This window comes from Strix uralensis, chromosome Z (assembly GCF_047716275.1).
Source record: "Strix uralensis isolate ZFMK-TIS-50842 chromosome Z, bStrUra1, whole genome shotgun sequence".
Classification (NCBI taxonomy): Eukaryota; Metazoa; Chordata; class Aves; order Strigiformes; family Strigidae; genus Strix; species Strix uralensis.
The window spans coordinates 10,071,447-10,089,630 of NC_134012.1; the positions used below are offsets into that span (position 1 = coordinate 10,071,447).

General features: G+C 40.5%; 1 protein-coding gene across 2 annotated transcripts in view; it reads left to right on the plus strand.

The window, feature by feature from the left end:
• The window catches only part of RAB3C (RAB3C, member RAS oncogene family), a 144,752-nt gene extending 126,777 nt beyond the window's left edge, over window positions 1-17,975 (plus strand). For both annotated transcript variants that reach the window (XM_074856052.1, XM_074856051.1), the window contains 2 exons: window positions 426-550; window positions 9,629-17,975. In XM_074856052.1, the coding sequence (XP_074712153.1) occupies window positions 426-550; window positions 9,629-9,816 (313 nt within the window). In that variant the 3' untranslated portion in view covers window positions 9,817-17,975. The remainder of the gene's footprint in view (window positions 1-425; window positions 551-9,628) is intronic.
• The last annotated feature ends 209 nt before the right edge of the window (window positions 17,976-18,184 follow it).

Below are 18,184 nucleotides of genomic sequence, written 5' to 3' on the forward strand. Positions count from 1 at the left end.
AATTTAGATCCTGATTTTAAAAGGTGAAAGATAAGAAATGAATAAGCTGTTGATTTTATTTCAAAGCTCTGGTTTTAGATGATAAGGTTTGCATTAAAAAGTGAAAATACTTTTTTTGATTGTGTGGGAGAAAGTGTCACTGCTTCTTTCCAAAAATATTGAAAGAGTTGATGACAGGAGAAAATATTGAAAGACTGTCTTGTTTTCACCAGCAAAAGGAAAACCTGTATTCATATTATTCCCGTAATAATAATTTGTGACAGATAATCCTTAGTTTATTTGAAATCCAGAATTAAACAGAATCATGTTACCCTAGATGTCAAAATCAGTATTGTCTTTTTTGTCTTGCTACAATTCTGTCTGAAATTGATTTAAGGGGAATTTGCTTTGCTTTGACTTCTCTGTCTCTGTGTCTCTCTTTTAAGGTCAACTCAAATCAAAACATACTCTTGGGATAATGCCCAGGTTATTTTGGTCGGTAACAAATGTGACATGGAGGATGAACGGGTAATCTTCACTGAGAGAGGCAAACATTTAGCAGAGCAACTTGGTAAGAAAAGAAGTGACAAAAGCTTTATGACTGCTTGTAAGAATGCACAATGTGATGTCATTAATTGGTACAGTACTTGTAATAAATTGTTTGTGATACATTCACTGTAAAGAAATAATCATACAGCACCTTCCATTTGTTTCTGCAAGCTGAGGTCTGAACTGTCCTTGTTGATATCACTAATACTGCAATATCATTAGAATAGACATGTGTCCAGGGATGACCTTATGCAGAGCTGGGACATGTCTGTCATTTGAAAGTGTTCACAAAACCAGTGCTGCTTGGTTCAGAGGCTGTCTTAGACTAAAGACATATCTGATAAAATGTTCCTTAGGCTGCTACTTAGATAGGAAGTACATTATGGCCTTTGTGATAAGCAACAAGAGTAGGCATGTGTCTGTATATATACAATATGTCTAGATAGTTACAGCTATAGGCAGGTATATCCTAGTCAGGGAAAAAATAAACCCACCAACACACCAACAAAACAAAAAAAAACACGAGGAGAGGGGAGATTGAAGAAATAACTTACTCAAACTGTGAACTAGACCTTTTTGCAAGTTGAGAACATTCGGGTTATGATTTATAATACCAATAATCTAAAACAGAAAGACACCAATATCCAACTCCTGCTGCTAACAGTTCACCTACTGCACATTTACAGAGGTGTAAATAACATGAACCTCTGTTTCATAAAGTCTCTCTCTAGGAGGTAAATGTTGTCCATACAGAAAATTATGGAGCTGTGAACATCTCTGTTCTTTCTATTTCTGCACAGCAGTGATATCCTTTCATACCATTAAATGTTTTTGAGGTAGCACTTGCCAAATTGTAATGGAAAATCTCCAGAGCATCATCATAATACCACTAGCTGGCCTGTTTTTTACTTCAAATTTGCTGATCTCTGGAGAACATGTTCAGCAGGTGTGCAAATTAAACCCTGGCATCATTGGAGATCAATTTCTGTACTGTACTGAGCATGGGTTTGTTATTATTTTTAAATGGTAAAGGCTCAGTCTGGTGAACATGGGTGTAAGTAAGATCTCCTTGTTATTATTCCTATATGGGTGTTTAGGGGAAAGGGCATTATAAGAGTAACTGCATGGGAAACAGAGAAAGATGGTGACATTTCACAGTATACTGCCTGTGCTGGATCTAATCTCATGCTGGTGGTTCTTAATTTTTGTACATTCATAGCTCACTAACCTTATTTTTTTAAATAATTTTTCTAGTACAATCCCTTGTCCTGGTAAGTAATTTAATCAGAATAACATATCTTCCTATCACATATGTCTAAATAAGCATTACATATGTATAAAAGTACACCTCAAAAGTATACATTAAAAATTACCATAAATTAGTCCTTGAAAGGTGACAGAAAAGATTTAACAGCAGATTATGTCCTGAAAATGTGCCAACATTTGTGAAGAACTGAGTTTCTAAAACTGTTTGCAACAAAACCAAAATGTTTACCATTGCACCTGCTTTAACAGAAGATATTTTTCTTTGCAGAAATACCTGTCACATTATATATATTTCTGTAATCTGTTCTTCCCTCTGTAAACATTTCTAATATTTATTCAGTTTAATAGGAGCTAGGAAAGTGTATTCAATAGAGAATGAAATCCGGAAAAATGTAACTGTATACTTTTACTCCAAATTTAGACCAGACATTAAAATGTCTGGCAATAAGGATAAATTTGCAATGTAGAGTTGAAGATTACTTTTTTTTTTTTTTTTTAAATCACATAATTAATCTGAATTTCTAATTCTCAAACTATATTCCTGTGGAAAGATTAATGCAGTGAGTTGACAGGGAATCCCCAAGGTCATGAATTTAGCAAGATGAGAAGGAACTTTGCATGTGGTACAGTCAAGAATCCTCAGCTGTAATAACCAATGCTTGCAAAAAAAAAGAGTAATGAGATAGATATCAAAACTCGTGTTTCAAGCTTTAAAGCAAACTCTAACTCCTGGGATTTAGAATTCAATCTTTATGGAAGCAGATTATCCTCTATTCCCATCTCTATCTGTTCTGGGGTTTTTCTTTCTCAGATATACATCTTGTGGCTATCTTAAGGGCAGATTATTGTATTGGATAAATTGTATCTTGGATCCAGTATATCATTTACTGTACTGAGACTGCACACACAAATGTTTATGTTTCCTGTACAGCTGCAAACATTTCTTAAATTTGCTCAGAGATTATGGGAGGTGGTGTCAGGAAAAACAGAATGAGTTACCCTGAACTGTAGTAAGTGCTCTAGCCATGTTGGCCAATTTGAAGGGCATGAGTTGTGTCAAACACTTGGGACTCTCTTTTCTTTTTCTGCCATTGAGTTGATAACATCTCTTGCAGTCAAGTTTTAAAAATAACCAGATAGATTTTTGTGTCCAGCGAGACATTTTAAGACTGTGGGTCCTTTGAGTGTCATGGCCTGCAACATTGATTACAGCCACAATCACAGGCAAGCACAACACATGAGTGCTATACAAAGAACATGTTGTGAAACACTCTGTTCTGAAGTGTGGTTTTATTTTCAGTCCTGGTTTATTTGAAGTCACTGAGAAAATGAATACATGTACATTTTGGGACAGGTTTTCAAAAGGTCAAAAAAGCACTGGGCATTTAGCCCTTTGGGAAACATAGTGTCCTGTTGAGAATGCATTATCGGAAAATTGCGCCTCTTTTGTGACTGTTGACCTCTTTGAAAAGTGTGGCCTTCAGTTTTATTAACAAGTTTTAATCAATCATTTCTTTAAACTCAGTGCTGACTTATTTCTCAACTGTAACCCAAACAAGTGGTTTAGGTCAACCAGCAATAGAATTACAGAATCACAGATTTGTCTAGGTTGGAAAAGACTTTGAAGACCATCTAGTCCAACCATCAACACAACATTAACAGTTCCCAACTACACCATATCCCTAAGTGCTATGTCAACCCTACTCTTAAACACCTCCAGGGATGGGGACTCCACCACCTCCCTGGGCAGCCCATTCCAACGCCTAACAACCTGTTCTGTAAAGAAATGCTTCCTAATATCTAGTCTAAACCTTCCCTGGAGCAACTTGAGGTCATTACCTCTTGTTCTATTGCTTATTACTTTGTTAAAGGACTCATCCCCAATTCTCTGCAACCTCCTTTCAGGTAGTTGTAGAGGGTGGTGAAGTCTCCCCTCAGCCTCCTCTTCTCCAGCCTAAATGTCCTGGTTTAACCAGGATAGGGTTAAGTTTCCCCAGCAGTGGGGGAGGAGCTCTAGCCGGGTTATTCAGATACCATGTGGACGTCACATCCTGGTAGGTCACATTTTCCAGGTGCGGGAGCGCGGTGCACTCGTGGTTTTGTACACCGTGCTTCCCACTGCTGTATTTGGTAGCTATTTTGCTCTGTTCATTGCTATCACTATTACTGTTATTGTTATTGTTGTTGTTGGTTGTGTTGCTATTGCATTGTTGTATTAAACCTTTCCTTATTTCAGTCTTGGGGCTTTGTATTTTCACTCCCTTTGTGGGGGAGGGGCAGCGGCTGCGTGGTCTCAGATCCCGGCAGGGGCTAAACCACCACACTAAACAACCCCAGTTCCCTCAGCTGCTCCTCGTAAGACCTGTGCTCCAGACACTTCACCAGCTTCATTGCCCTTCTCTGGACACGCTCAAGTAATTCAATGTCCTTTTTGTAGTGAGGGGCCCAAAACTGAACACAGTAATCGAGGTGCGGCCTCACCAGTGCCGAGTACGGGGGTAAGATCACTCTCCTGTCCCTGCTGGCCACGCTATTTCTGATGGGGGAAGAGGATCTTGGGGCAGGAGTTAGCTGAGCTCATTGACAGAGCTTTAAACTAGATTTGAAGGAGGAAGGGGGCAAAACATCAGCCCATCTGAAGTGCATGTATACCAATGCACACAGCATGGGTAACAAACAGGAGGAGCTTGAAACCATGATGAAACAGGAAAATTATGATGTAGTGGCTGTTACAGAAACATGGTGGGATGTCTCCCATGACTGGAGTGCGCCTCTTGATGGCTACAAGCTCTTTAGGGGGGATAGACAAGGAAGGAGAGGCAGTGGGGTAGCACTGTATGTTAGGGACTGTTATGATTGCCTTGAGCACAAGTGTAGCGAAGACAGGGTAGAGTGTCTTTGCGTTAGAATCAGGGGGAAGGCCAACAGGGCAGATGTTGTAGTAGGAGTCTACTATAGGCCACCCACCCAGGACAGAGAGGTGGATGAAATATTCTATAGGCACTTAGGAGAAATCTCACAATCACTTGCCCTTGTTCTTGTGGGAGACTTTAACTTCCCAGACATCTGCTGGAAATACAACACAGCAGAGTGGGATCAGTCCTGGAGATCCCTGGAATGTGTGGGAGATAACTTCCTGACGCAACTGGTGAGAGAACCGACCAGAGAAAGTGCCCTGCTGGATCTCCTCTTTGTGAACAGAGAAGGACTGGTGGATGATGTGACGGTCGGAGGCCGACTAGGGTACAGTGATCATGAAATAATAGAGTTCTCTATTCTTAGAGAGGCCAGGAGAGGGGGAAGCAGAACTGACATCCTGGACTTCCAAAGGGCTGACTTTGTCTTGTTTGGGCATCTCCTTGAAAGGATACCTTGGGAGATGATCCTGAAGGGTATAGGGGTCCAGGAAGGCTGGACAGTCTTTAAGAAGGAAGTCTTAATGGCACGGGAACAGGCAGTCCCCAGGTGCTGTAAGAGAAGCCGGCGACAGAGAAGACCACCCTGGCTGAACAGGGAGCTTTGGCTGCAACTCAGGGAGAAAAGGAAAGTTTACAGCCTTTGGAAAAAGCGACTAGCCACTCACAGTGATTACAAAGATGCTGTGAGGCTGTGCAGGGCAGAAATCAGGAGGTCTAAAGCCCAGCTGGAAATTAATCTGGCTTCAGCAATCAAGGACAACAAGAAATGTTTCTACAAGTATGTCAAAAGCAAAAGAAAGACCAGGGAGAGTGTCCATCTCCTGCTAGATGCAGGAGGAAACGTGGTAACAAGTGATGAGGAAAAGGCTGAGGTGCTTAATGCCTTCTTTGCCTCAGTCTTTAATAACAAGACTAGTTGTACTGAGGGAATCCAGCCTCCTCAGCCAGAGGACAGAGACTGGGAGAATGACCCCCCCCCCCAATCCAGGAGACAGTCAGTGACCTACTGCATCATGTAGACACACACAAGTCTATGAACAGGAGCCAGCAGTGTGCCCAGGTGGCCAAGAAGGCCAATGGCATCCTGGCTTGTATCAGAAATAGCGTGGCCAGCCGGGACAGGGAAGGGATCTTGCCCCTGTACTCGGCACTGGTGAGGCCGCACCTCGATTACTGTGTTCAGTTTTGGGCCCCTCACTACAAAAAGGACATTGAATTACTTGAGCATGTCCAGAGAAGGGCAACGAAGCTGGTGAAGGGTCTGGAGCACAGGTCTTACGAGGACTGGCTGAGGGAACTGGGGTTGTTTAGTCTGGAGAAGAGGAGGCTGAGGGGAGACCTCATCGCCCTCTACAACTACCTGAAAGGAGGTTGCAGAGAGCTGGGGATGAGTCTCTTGAACCAAGTAATGAGTGATAAGACAAGAGGTAATGGCCTCAAGTTGCTCCAGGGAAGGTTTAGACTGGATATTAGAAAGTATTTCTTTACAGAACGGGTTGTTAGGCATTGGAATGGGCTGCCCAGGGAGGTGGTGGAGTCCCCATCCCTGGAGGTGTTTAAGAGTAGGGTCGACTTAGCGCTGAGGGATATGGTGTAGTTGGAAACTGCCAATACTAGGTTAAAGGTTGGACTAGATGATCTTCAAGGTCCTTTCCAACCTAGATGATTCTGTGATTCTGTGATTCTGTGATGCAAGCCAGGATACCATTGGCCTTCTCGGCCACCTGGGCACACTGCTGGCTCCTGTTCAGCCGGCTGTCAATCAACACCCCCAGGTCCCTCTCTGACTGGCAGCTCTCCAGCCACTCCTCCCCAAGCCTGGAGCGCTGCTGGGGGTTGTTGTGGCCCAAGTGCAGCACCCGGCATTTGGCCTTATTGAAACTCCTCCAGTTGGCCTTAGCCCATCGCTCCAGCCTGTCCAGGTCTCTCTTCAGACCCTCCCTACCCTCGAGCAGATCAACACTCCCACCCAACTTGGTGTCATCTGCAAACTTACTGAGGGTGCACTCGATCCCCTCGTCTAGATCATCAATAAAGATGTTAAACAGGAGTGGCCCCAAAACCGAGCCCTGGGGGACACCACTCGTGACCGGCCACCAACTGGATTTAACTCCATTCACCACAACTCTTTGGGCCCGGCCATCCAGCCAGTTTTTTACCCAGCAAAGCGTGTGCCCATCCAAGCCACGAGCAGCCAGTTTCACCAGGAGAATGTTGTGGGAATTGGTGTCAAAGGCCTTACTGAAGTCAAGGAAAACAACATCCACAGCCTTTCCCTCATCCAATAAGCAGGTCGCCCTGTCGTAGAAGGAGATCAGGTTTGTCAAGCAGGACCTGCCTTTCATAAACCCATGCTGACTGGGCCTGATCATCTGGTTGTCCCGCATGTGTTGTATGATGGTACTCTGGATGAGCTGCTCCATCAGCTTCCCATTCACCAAAGTCAGGCGGACAGGCCTGTAATTTCCCAGATCATCCTTATGACCTTTCTTATATATGGGTGTCACATTGGTCAATTTCTAATCTGTTGGGACCTCCCCAGTCAGCCAGGACTGCTGGTAAATGATGGAAAGCGGTTTGGCGAGCACCCCAGCCAGCTCCTTCAGCACCCTCGGGTGTATCCCATCCGGTCCCATAGACTTGTGTGTGTCTACATGATGCAGTAGGTCACTGACTGTCTCCTCGATTATGGGGGGGTCGTTCTCCCAGTCTCTGTCTTCTGGCTGAGGAGGCTGGATTCCCTCAGTACAACTAGTCTTGTTATTAAAGACTGAGGCATTAAGGACCTCAGCCTTTTCCTCATCACTTGTTACCATGTTTCCTCCTGCATCTAGCAGGAGATGGACACTCTCCCTGGTCTTTCTTTTGCTTTTGACATACTTGTAGAAACATTTCTTGTTGTCCTTGACTGCTGAAGCTAGATTAATTTCCAGCTGGGCTTTAGACCTCCTGATTTCCGCCCTGCACAGCCTCACAGCCTCTTTGTAATCACTGTGAGTGGCTAGTCGCTTTTTCCAAAGGCTGTAAACTTTCCTTTTCTCCCTGAGTTGCAGCCAAAGCTCCCTGTTCAGCCAGGGTGGTCTTCTCTGTCGCCGGCTTCTCTTACAGCACCTGGGGACTGCCTGTTCCCGTGCCATTAAGACTTCCTTCTTAAAGACTGTCCAGCCTTCCTGGACCCCTATACCCTTCAGGACCAACTTCCAAGGGATTCTGTCACTCAGTTGCCTAAACAAGTCAAAAGCAGTTGCCTAAACAAGTCAAAATAGGAGTTGTATGACCAAATCCCTGTACAATATTTATACCTCTTATTATCTAATTACCTATGAACACTAACTTTGGCCTGTGTTTAGCTCCTGTGCATTTAAATGATTTAGCACTTTGTGACATTTCAGCACAAGGCACCTTATAGAAATTAAAAATATGAAGAAAATTCAGAACAGAGAGTTAAGTTTTTGCATTGGTTATTAGTGCATCCTGGGATATCATGCCAAGTTAAATATAATCATCTGCTGTAAGTCTAGCCTAGTACTCAAACATGAAAAAGCTATGTGCACTTATAGGACTGAATGTGCCCATTACATCCTGTTTAGTTCTAATGTGACCAAAGTAGTTGCATTTAAATTTCAAGTGGCCTTTCAAAATAGAAGATTAGCTCATTCACTAGAAAACACATACATTAAAAAAAAAAAAAAAAAGACCCCAAAAAACAAACACAAAAAGCTTTTTCTGCCCTTCTGTCAAGAGTTTCAATGATCGACATTTTCTTACTGTGATTTTTCTCCTAATTAAACGTGGTGATAGTTGTATGTTGTTATTCAGATTTAATCAGAAATAATCAAAATAGTTGTGCAAAGGCTAAGGCACTTCTGTAAAATTACCAATGGATTGCATGTTTGGTAAACTGTTTTAATACTGAACCCTTAGGCAGTGGAAAGACAGAAGGAGGAGAAAGTTTTAAATTACCAGTGAATCCTCAGGTGAGCAATGTGGTAACTGTGGGAAAAGGTGGAGCATGGGGGAAAAGGCTTAGAAAATAAAAAAATTGAAAAGGGCAAACGTTTTGCAAAGGAAGCCTGGAGTACAGGCTGACAAGCAAGTTGCAAACCTGGCCTACATGAAGGAAGCAGATGTGGGAGATGAAGCATGGGACAAATGGGGGCAGGGAAGAGAGCTTAGGAAAGTTGGCTCTGCTCCATAAAGGCTTCCAGTGCCCCTCTGGGTTAAGGATAGCTCTGAAATTTTTGCCTTTGAGGTAGCCATTGGGAATGGATAGATAAAAAGTCCTTCTAAATAAATTAATTAAAGAAGTTTTCTTCCTTATGTGCGTTTGTGTATTTTTTTATTAGTTTGATTTGTGGGGTTGGGAGTCCCTTTGGTCTCACAAATTCACCCCTAACTTAAGTAGATAAAAAATTGTAGAAATGTTTCCTTGTCTTGCTGGGTTTTTTACCTGCTTGTTTCCAAACACAGTTGTCTGTTTTGGTACCAGGTTAATGACACAATGGAAGTGGCTGTTTCCAGCTGAATAATGCTTAGAAGAACATAATAGTTAGAGATAGAACAGTAGATTATTCCTTCCCAGTGGATGGATATACAGAGCATTTCTAAAATAATACTACTGTCAAATCGCTGTCAATTTTTAGATTAAACTGTTTAAAAGTAGAATTTGTCTAAGGGAATGTATTTGGGCCAGTCCTTATTTTACCTGGCTTGGTGTAAAACAAGTAGCACCAGTGTACTTACACTGATTGTGTTACAATTTTAACTGCTCTTGCAATATCACTCTTTTATATGTGTGCTCTCATATGTTTGTTTTCTGCGTGTCTCTCCACTCCTCCTTGCCCAAGAGAAGTTTGTGTATTTATTGGAGATACTGGAATACACATTGAACATAAACGTGTTGTTTATTTTCTTAGGATTTGAATTTTTTGAAACAAGTGCCAAGGACAACATTAATGTCAAGCAGACATTTGAGCGACTTGTGGATATCATCTGTGACAAAATGTCAGAAAGTCTGGAGACGGATCCCACAATTGCTGCCAGCAAGCAAAACACACGGCTAAAGGACACCCCTCCTCCACAGCAGCCCAACTGTGGCTGTTAATGCAGCTATCAGCAAAGGCAGCTCCAGTGGTTCTGTTGCCAACAGAGTGTTTATGAATGGTCTATATGCCTTTATTTATACTGTCTTATTAATTTATTTGGGAGAAAAGTCTTTTATTTTACATCAGCAGCTGGTCAAGTATGTGTAAGGAGATAGAGAGGTTTTTAGTTTGAAAGGACAGTCCATTTTTTAGCATCTGGCTTTTGCATGCAGGATGGTTATTAACTTCTCTTTTCTTTTTACTGTTTTACATTACGCTTCCTTCAGCTGGTGCCATGCCCTCAGACCACATTTGCCTAGAATTGTCTCTTGCTTCATCAGTTTCAAATTATATAGTTGTATCCTTAGTGTAGTGGCCAAGGTGTTTTAGAATAAGCTTCTTGATGCCACTTATATTTTGTCCTGACTGAAAATCAATTCAGAAATATTCCTTTAGCGAACTAATCCCTCATTCTGTCCAGATCATTTCTATAAGGGACAATTCCTGGAGCATATTGCCTTGGCAAGTCTACACTTATTATGTTACACATCATGACTGATTAGGAATTGCAGAAGTTAGAAAGAAGTTAGTTCCTGGACCCAAAGCCACCAAACTTCCATCTGAGTTTCCAACTGGATGTGGGTATTCATTGTAGACCCTCAGACATATTAGGTACTTCATCCTGTTTGGATAACTAGTATGTTTACATTTCCATGGGAGCTGCATGTCTATCTAACACCTTTCTGAAACTGGACTTAATTTCTCATTTCACCATTACGGAGATCCCAGTAGTACCTACCCCAGCAGTGGAGGGCTGAGTAGCTCTTTCCATTTCTACCTGCATGAGATATCAAACACACAGTTCTGTATTAACTCTGACAGAGCCAAATCCATTACACTCAGTAGTTCATAGCTAAAAACTGTCTTGTCATGTTGCTATCAAACCTGCATACTTAAATTTTCAGGAATTTCATCTCCCATTCAGTCACTGAGCCAACCATTACCACACTAGTTACAAACACCTGTATTTTACTCAGACCTATTGCAGAAGTGCTGCTGGTGTCAGTGAAATGGAGTTTGACCTTATTTTTATTTTGATGAGGATAGCTATTTGGACAAGACAATCAGAGTTTCACAAGATTTTTAAAAATTTTAGGAGTAATTAAAAATTGTCAACATTTCCAGTGTTAGGCTGAACACGTTCATAAGATCAGCAAAAGGCTGTGAAGATAGCAGGATAAAGTACACAAATTCTTTTTTAATAAAGTGTTAAAAATAGTCATATTTCACAGTTTAAGAGTGCTCTTCTAGTAATTGGTGGCAGTTTCTTACATCTGTGCCCTGGAGTACTTTGTACAACAGCTTTACTTGCGTCACAGTGACATTTTTTGACTAAACAGCATAATTGAAGAAGCATTAACTGTTTTATTGTTCCAGTTAGACAGAATTTAGGACAAGGCTGACATTTCTTAAACTGTCTCCAATGGGAAAAATCAGAAGACAAATTAAAAAAAGAAGTAACACAAGGTACTGCAAACTGCTCACAACTGCAAAGAAATCCCTCTACAGACATTATGGTTTTTTGAAGGTAATTTATATAATTCCTGAAATACTCTAGGAGAAAATGATCACTTTTTTTGTACTGATTAAATAACCTACATACACTTTGACACAGTAAAAATTACTTCCAAACACATGTAGACACATGTAAAATGGATGTGCCATCAGGCACGACATTGGCTGCCTAACTTAAACGGATAAATGTTCTTTCTTCAGTCTGGGGTTTTAAAACATGTCTGTCCTATTAGCTAGTTTACTTAAGCACTTGTTTTCCCAGTATACATGGAGACTAGACTTAACTTGTTTACTTCCATGAAGAGAAAGCACTGTCCAATTGGGGCTGATGAGCAGCCAGGTGGAAGAGGCATGTATCTCAACCATAACCCCGCCTCTCTTCAGGGATGTTGCTTTTCTCTCCCCCATCTAAGGCAGCATGTTGATCACTGCTGAGAGACTTTCATTAATACCTCTTCACCCGCTAGGTACCAGCTGCTTTGGAAGAAGAAGTGATAAGAAGCTGAGGAAGCTTTGTGTGAGATGGTGTGCAGTTTTCCATCCTTTTCTTGTTATGTGCAGTTATTCCTGCTGGAGATAAATGAGCAGGGAAGCCTTGAGACAGCACTCAGCTTCAGCGCTCAAGTCCTTTAGAAAAAGTATAGGTTGTATTATTAGTCTGAGCCATCTCAGGTGAGGCAGGGGGAGAGAAGGACATAGTCACATCTTACATGAGTTTGGGCATATCCTGGATCATGCAGCATGGCTACAAGTGCAAGTATTCTTCCAGCTTTCCTCTGGGATGCTTGCTGCAAAATTGCACCTCCTGTGCACATTGTAATAAGGAAAAAAAATCAAGATGCCCCTTGCTACAGCCACACCTTGCTTGCACTCCACTGCAATGAATTCAAGACCCTCTCTGCCTCTTTATGACCATGTAAACCTCTAATCAGTGGTGGCAATACATTATTGGCATATATCTTTTTAAACAAATTGAGTGATAGATAAATAGTTCTTTAATTAAATAGGATTAATTAATTGCTTTTCATTTTGCATCAAGTCTGGGCAGAAAAGTGACAGCAAAATCTAAGAGTGGGAATCTCTCTTTCACGTTTCTGAGACAACTAACCTCCCAGGCCTCCAACATGTCTGACCTTCTGCATGGGATGGAGAGGATGGAGGAAGCAGCTGCCAGAGTAACATTGTTCATTAGACTGCCAGCCATGTATGATAAGGAAAAGGCACATTTGAAGTACAGCAGGAGAACCAGTCAGTATTTAAAAGCTCCTAGGATCTTTGTACTGGCACTCAGACATTGTCACAGAGTTCCGAATTAGTCAGATTAATTTTTAAAGTGTTCACATCAAATCCTTGAAGGTTTTCAAGACCAGACTGGCTAAAGCCCTGGGCAGACTGCTCAGACCTCTTAGTAAACACTGTTCTGAGCAGGAGGTTGGGAAGGATGACCTGCTGATGTCCCATTGAACCCAATTTATCTTACCATCCCTTCCTCTGAAATTGAAAATGTGTGGAAATTCAAGTAGACCTTTTCTTAACAATCAGGGTTCCCTACCATTGGAAAAGTAGGGTTTTATTTTCCATCACAGGTTGGGTTTTGCAGCCACATGTTTCACAGCAATATTGAGTTTTCTGCTGTAAAGTTTGGTCACATTTAGATCAGGAGCATCATGATCTCAGTACCTCTCTCAACTGGAACCTGGCTATTGTAGAGAAACCTAAAAGACAGAAAGGCTTTTGAGAAGTAATTTACTATCCCTCTGCCAGACATTCTAAAAATTTAGTTTGAATTCTGAGGAAACTAGTAAGATTTGGATTTTAATTCTATTTAAAATTTTGCCTTGGCCTGTTCATAGGGTAGGATATCCAAAAGCAGCCTGTGTCAGTCTAGTGTGTCTCCTTCAATCTAGTTTGGCTCCTACTGACTTCTGTGATGGAACTGCAATTTTCTTAAATACAAGTAGAGTTAGGCTGAACACTTCTGGAAATCCCATCCCAACCTGACCAAGGGCCAAAATTTAAATAATCAATGGTTTGTTCTTCACATGTATCCAATAGTCACTGATTATGAGTTGTTGGAGGAGACAAGCAGGATTTGGTTAAATCCCTGATCTATCCACTGCTGTAGCACAGTTCCATCAAAAGAAAGTACCAGGCTAAAAAGAGTTATATTCTAGTGATGGAAAAGGGCTGGATCATTAAATTGAAACCTAGGATAAGAGATCCAAAACTACTTTCAGCCTCATAACAATTCTTGATGTAAGTGTGCTTGCACATTTTGCACTAATTTGTTGTCATTCTCAGCACAGAAATAAGACTGAATGTCATGGAGCCTTATCGGTCCAGTCCCCGATAACACCTTCGGCTTTTTGAGATACAGCAGCTGACACACAGAGCACATTACATTTCTGAGAGAGGGTCCTGAGCTCCATGGTGCCAGCTGAACTAATACTGCACAACACATTTCCAAGTTATGATCTAGACTAAAGCTTTTAGCAACAGGCTAATGCTGTGCATGGGTAATGCACCAGCCTTATCATGCTCTGACAGTGTCTTGCTTGTTGCATGTTCAAATGAGTGCTTAGAAAATGCCTTGGGAGCACACAAGAACATGGGATGTGACTGGTTCCTGTGGTGCCTCCTGGCACCAACCTGCTGAACGCAAGCCCTGCTGGGTTGAACCTTCAGATGCATGTTTTTGATTCTGATAAGAGTTCATGTTCACAAGCATTCTGGTCCTTATAGCGCAACTAACTTAATACTGTATCTTTTTGTTGTTGTTGTTGGTTTGTTTATTTAGACCTGTTTGTTTGGTGTTTGAAATGCATATGAACTAGCCTGATTTTCTGTCAGAAAATACTCTTTCACTCTGAACAGCTGTGTATGTGACTGTTACCTGGAAGTGTTTGTTCTTTGTGTTTATATTTAATGTAATGCCTAGAGAAACTACCTGAGCAACTACATCTCTGTGGCCTTTCCAGAGCATCAGTCTGAAAGATTAAGTTTTCTTCCCAGTCTGCTCAGCTCTGTATATTCAGCTGTACCACGTGCACCTTCTTTTTTAGGAATGAAGTGCTATTTCAGGATGCACAAAATCTGCTGGAGTTTGATCCTAACTTCAAGAATGCTTTGCATTTGTAATTTTTAGGAAAAAAATGATCTTACAAATTCTACACCTGATAATGATGCCTTTGTTTCTTCAATAGCAGATGAATGATGCTGCTTTTGCATTCCAAAAGAAGCCCCCATCCGAAATTTCACCCCTCCCCAACTACTCTTTTCTATATTTGTTTGTGAGAGGCAAATTTTATTATTTGCATTTTTAAGGGCATTAACAAAATTACTGTTCTGCTGATGGACAGATTCCTCCTTGGCCTGTTTCATACAGACAGACACACAGTGTATGAGCCTAGCTCTCCTTTAGGATGACAGATTTAGCAATGTGAGACCATGAGTATGCAAATCCTCACAGATAAACCCTCAGGGGGTGTAAAGCAACATGTCTTCACTTATGCCAACAGGGGAGTGAGTTTTGTTGATTTACACCATTTAATCCATAGACATAGTCTCTTAATCCATACACTCTGACTCCAGATTCTCCAAGGTTCATTATTTATCAAGTCTTTTTTAAAGATGCAACTCATTTCAATTATTTAAATTATTTGTACCAGTTTTCTTTATTAAGGGGTAAATTTAGTTCACCTTTGCAATTTAAGCTTTTATTTTTCTATTTTTTCCTCATTTTTTTTTACTTTGTTTATCCATGGATGTTCATTGAAACAGAAATTGTAACTACATATGTATAGTATACTCAGTATACACAGCAGTACATATTTGACACTCATTCAGTTCCCACTCTTACTTGTTCATGTTCAGTGCAACCTTCCCTAAATGCCACAGTAGAAGTTATCCATAAAGTCTCAGCACCAGAAATCAGTTGGGTTACACTTGCAGACCATAGGTTTATTATCCACGGTTCCAGCAGATGTAGGTGGCTTGTCATTTGTAGAATAAGGTACCTGGTATTTGATTTGGGGGGGAAGCAAAAGTCCTAATCTTCCAGTAACTTCAGGATCATGCATAACATGCAGAAATGAAAGCTAGAGATTCCTTACCACTTCTGGCGATAAATTTCCTCAAGTAATTCTGACATGTACCTGCAACTAGTGTTAAATTAAATGTTTGTGCTGTAACTCCTGTTTAATATTTTGTCAGTAATGTCAGATGTGTCGTGGCTCGGTTGGACTGTCAGAATGTGTAACCTATATACTAGTGTTTGTAGAATTCAAATGTCTTAAGTGTTGCATGAAAATATGTTATAAAAATAGATATGTTTTCTATTTTTGAATACCTCAAAACTGAGGAATCATGGGCCAATAAGTGCAATATTTAATTATTTACTCAGTGTATATAAACGTGTGAAAGGGAGAAGTGTCATGTGTGTGTGATAAGCTGTTGATGACGCCTGTGTGGCTTAAGATTTCCAATAGATGTATGTGTCTTGTAGTAAAATTTATATAGTAAACACTTTGCCAGTGTAGTGTAAGAATATTCTTAAGTCATTTAAACTATTTTTCATATATAAGACAATGGTAAAAGGTATTTGTATGTTTATTGCAAGTGCATGTCAATTTTACTTTCAGAGTTGCAAGTGTCCTGTTTGAAAATTATCATGTTACACTAACACTAGTGGGACAGTGCTTTCAGTCAGAAGATGCTTGTAACCATTTCTAAACTATCTGCCTATATTTTTAAAGCATGTTCTCTAGAGGCATCAAAAGAACCCCCCAGAGCTCAGCAGTTATGGTGAGTTATTTATTCTTAAAGAATCGGGTACATGCTCTGTCTGCCTGTATCACATAATATCATGTGGGCATGTTTTCTTTAATCTGACACAGATAACTCATAATACTTATCTGAAATATCAAATATGAATACCCAATACTCTTGCAGATGACTCAGCAAACTTCATTTGGTGCCCTGAGTTAACATTTTTGGGAACAGCTTAAGGGTCACAGTCAGAATGGTCCAGCACAGTAGATGGTGACCTTAATTAGTGACTTCTGCCAATTAAGTTTCTTAACTTTTCTAGATCCTAAAGATGGAAGATACATCCTTAAATATATTGACCTAGACTCTTCACTCAACTGTTACATGGCCCTCAATGTTGAACAACTCCACTGTTAGCAGTAAATCTGAGGTATAAATCAAATCCAGCCCAAACAAAATCCGCCCCAGAATCTAACCTTGAAATTAAAAGGAGACATTAAATCATTTCTTTTTCCTTTCCTGCTATCCTTGCATATTTCTAATAGTTCTCTAAGCACACGAGGAAGGCCATTCCTATTCAGCAAAACCCTTGGATACATCTGGGACCTTAAACTCTGGATCACTGATTGGCCATGTGTTCCCAGCTGTGCCCACAGACTCTGCATATAAATTCATTCTGTTAATTCTTGCTACATCTCTGGTTTCAAAGGAACATGTCAGGAATTTGTCAAATAGAGATAGGCTAATGAGTCTGGGCCAAGGGGAGTAACTGGTTTTGCTGAACAATTTCATAACAAATTATTTTCATTAGTACCACATTGAAAGGTATATAAGTAGATTTTTAGTTTGATCTGATGCATTTTTCTGACAATGTACAAGGTTGATTTAGGTTTGGGGGTTTTTTAAATTAGCTTCATCAGGAAAAGAACGAAACTCTTAAGGCCTACTAGAGACCACTATCACAGCTTTCCTTTCTTATGTCATCAAACAGTTTCTCTGAGAAAGTAAAGTAGCCAGATTACATTAAGTAGCACAGGACAGTACTTGCAATGACCTGAGCAGCCCTCAAAATTCTCCATTTTTGTACCTTCTGCCATGAAAACAACTGCAAAATTATACAGGCTGGAGTGAAATGAAAATGCATGTAGAGAGAAATTTGGGATTGCTTAATAAAAAAGGGAAATTCTTGATGTCTTTTTAGCTGAGCAGCAGACAAAGTAACAGTCATAATATGAGGTACCACGTAAATCCAGATATACAGACTGCTACAGGACTGAGGATGCTTTACCTAAACTTTTTATTACTAAGTGACCTGACTGTTCAAGGGCTGGCAGATAATTTTACCTAACATTTTTATCATTCCTTATAGACATGTGATTACATACACAAAGATAAATGCTTACCTTGAGAATATGTAGTTGTTTTGGCTCCCCAAAGCTAACTTGCTTGCTGAATTGTTCTTGAAGAAAATTTGAAGTACTTGCTTAGGATACATTTGTGAGGGGGTGAGACTCAGTCTGTCCCTCCTCCCCTGACTCCTACTACAATATAGTTACTGTGGTTCTAAAAACTATGTTAGTTTAAAATTCTGCTGGGTGACATATTTTGTGAATCTTCTGCATACATCCACGGGAGCTCTTGTCTGAATGTGAAGTACAAGTTTTATCCATGTGCAGAGTTTTAATTCTATGTGAAGGTAGAGACCATGTGTATTCCATTGGATATTCTGTTTGTATGTGACTTCTGTATACCAAGTGGATTTTGTTTGTTCAATTTTTTGTTCGATTTTTTTTCCTTTTGCAATTACAATAAATATTCAAGAGACTATATTCATGAATATCTCAGATGTGGTGACATGGTCTTACCCTCCCCTCCTCCCTCTGTTTATTTCCTTTCTCTTACTAAAACTGGGAGAGAATTACTTCAGTTTTGACAAAATAATGGACAATGATAACACAGCTGCAATAATTAATTTCATTAATATCCTCTCAGTAGCACTGGTGAGTTGCAGTTCTGTCTGAATCCCACAGAATTCACTGGAGACTT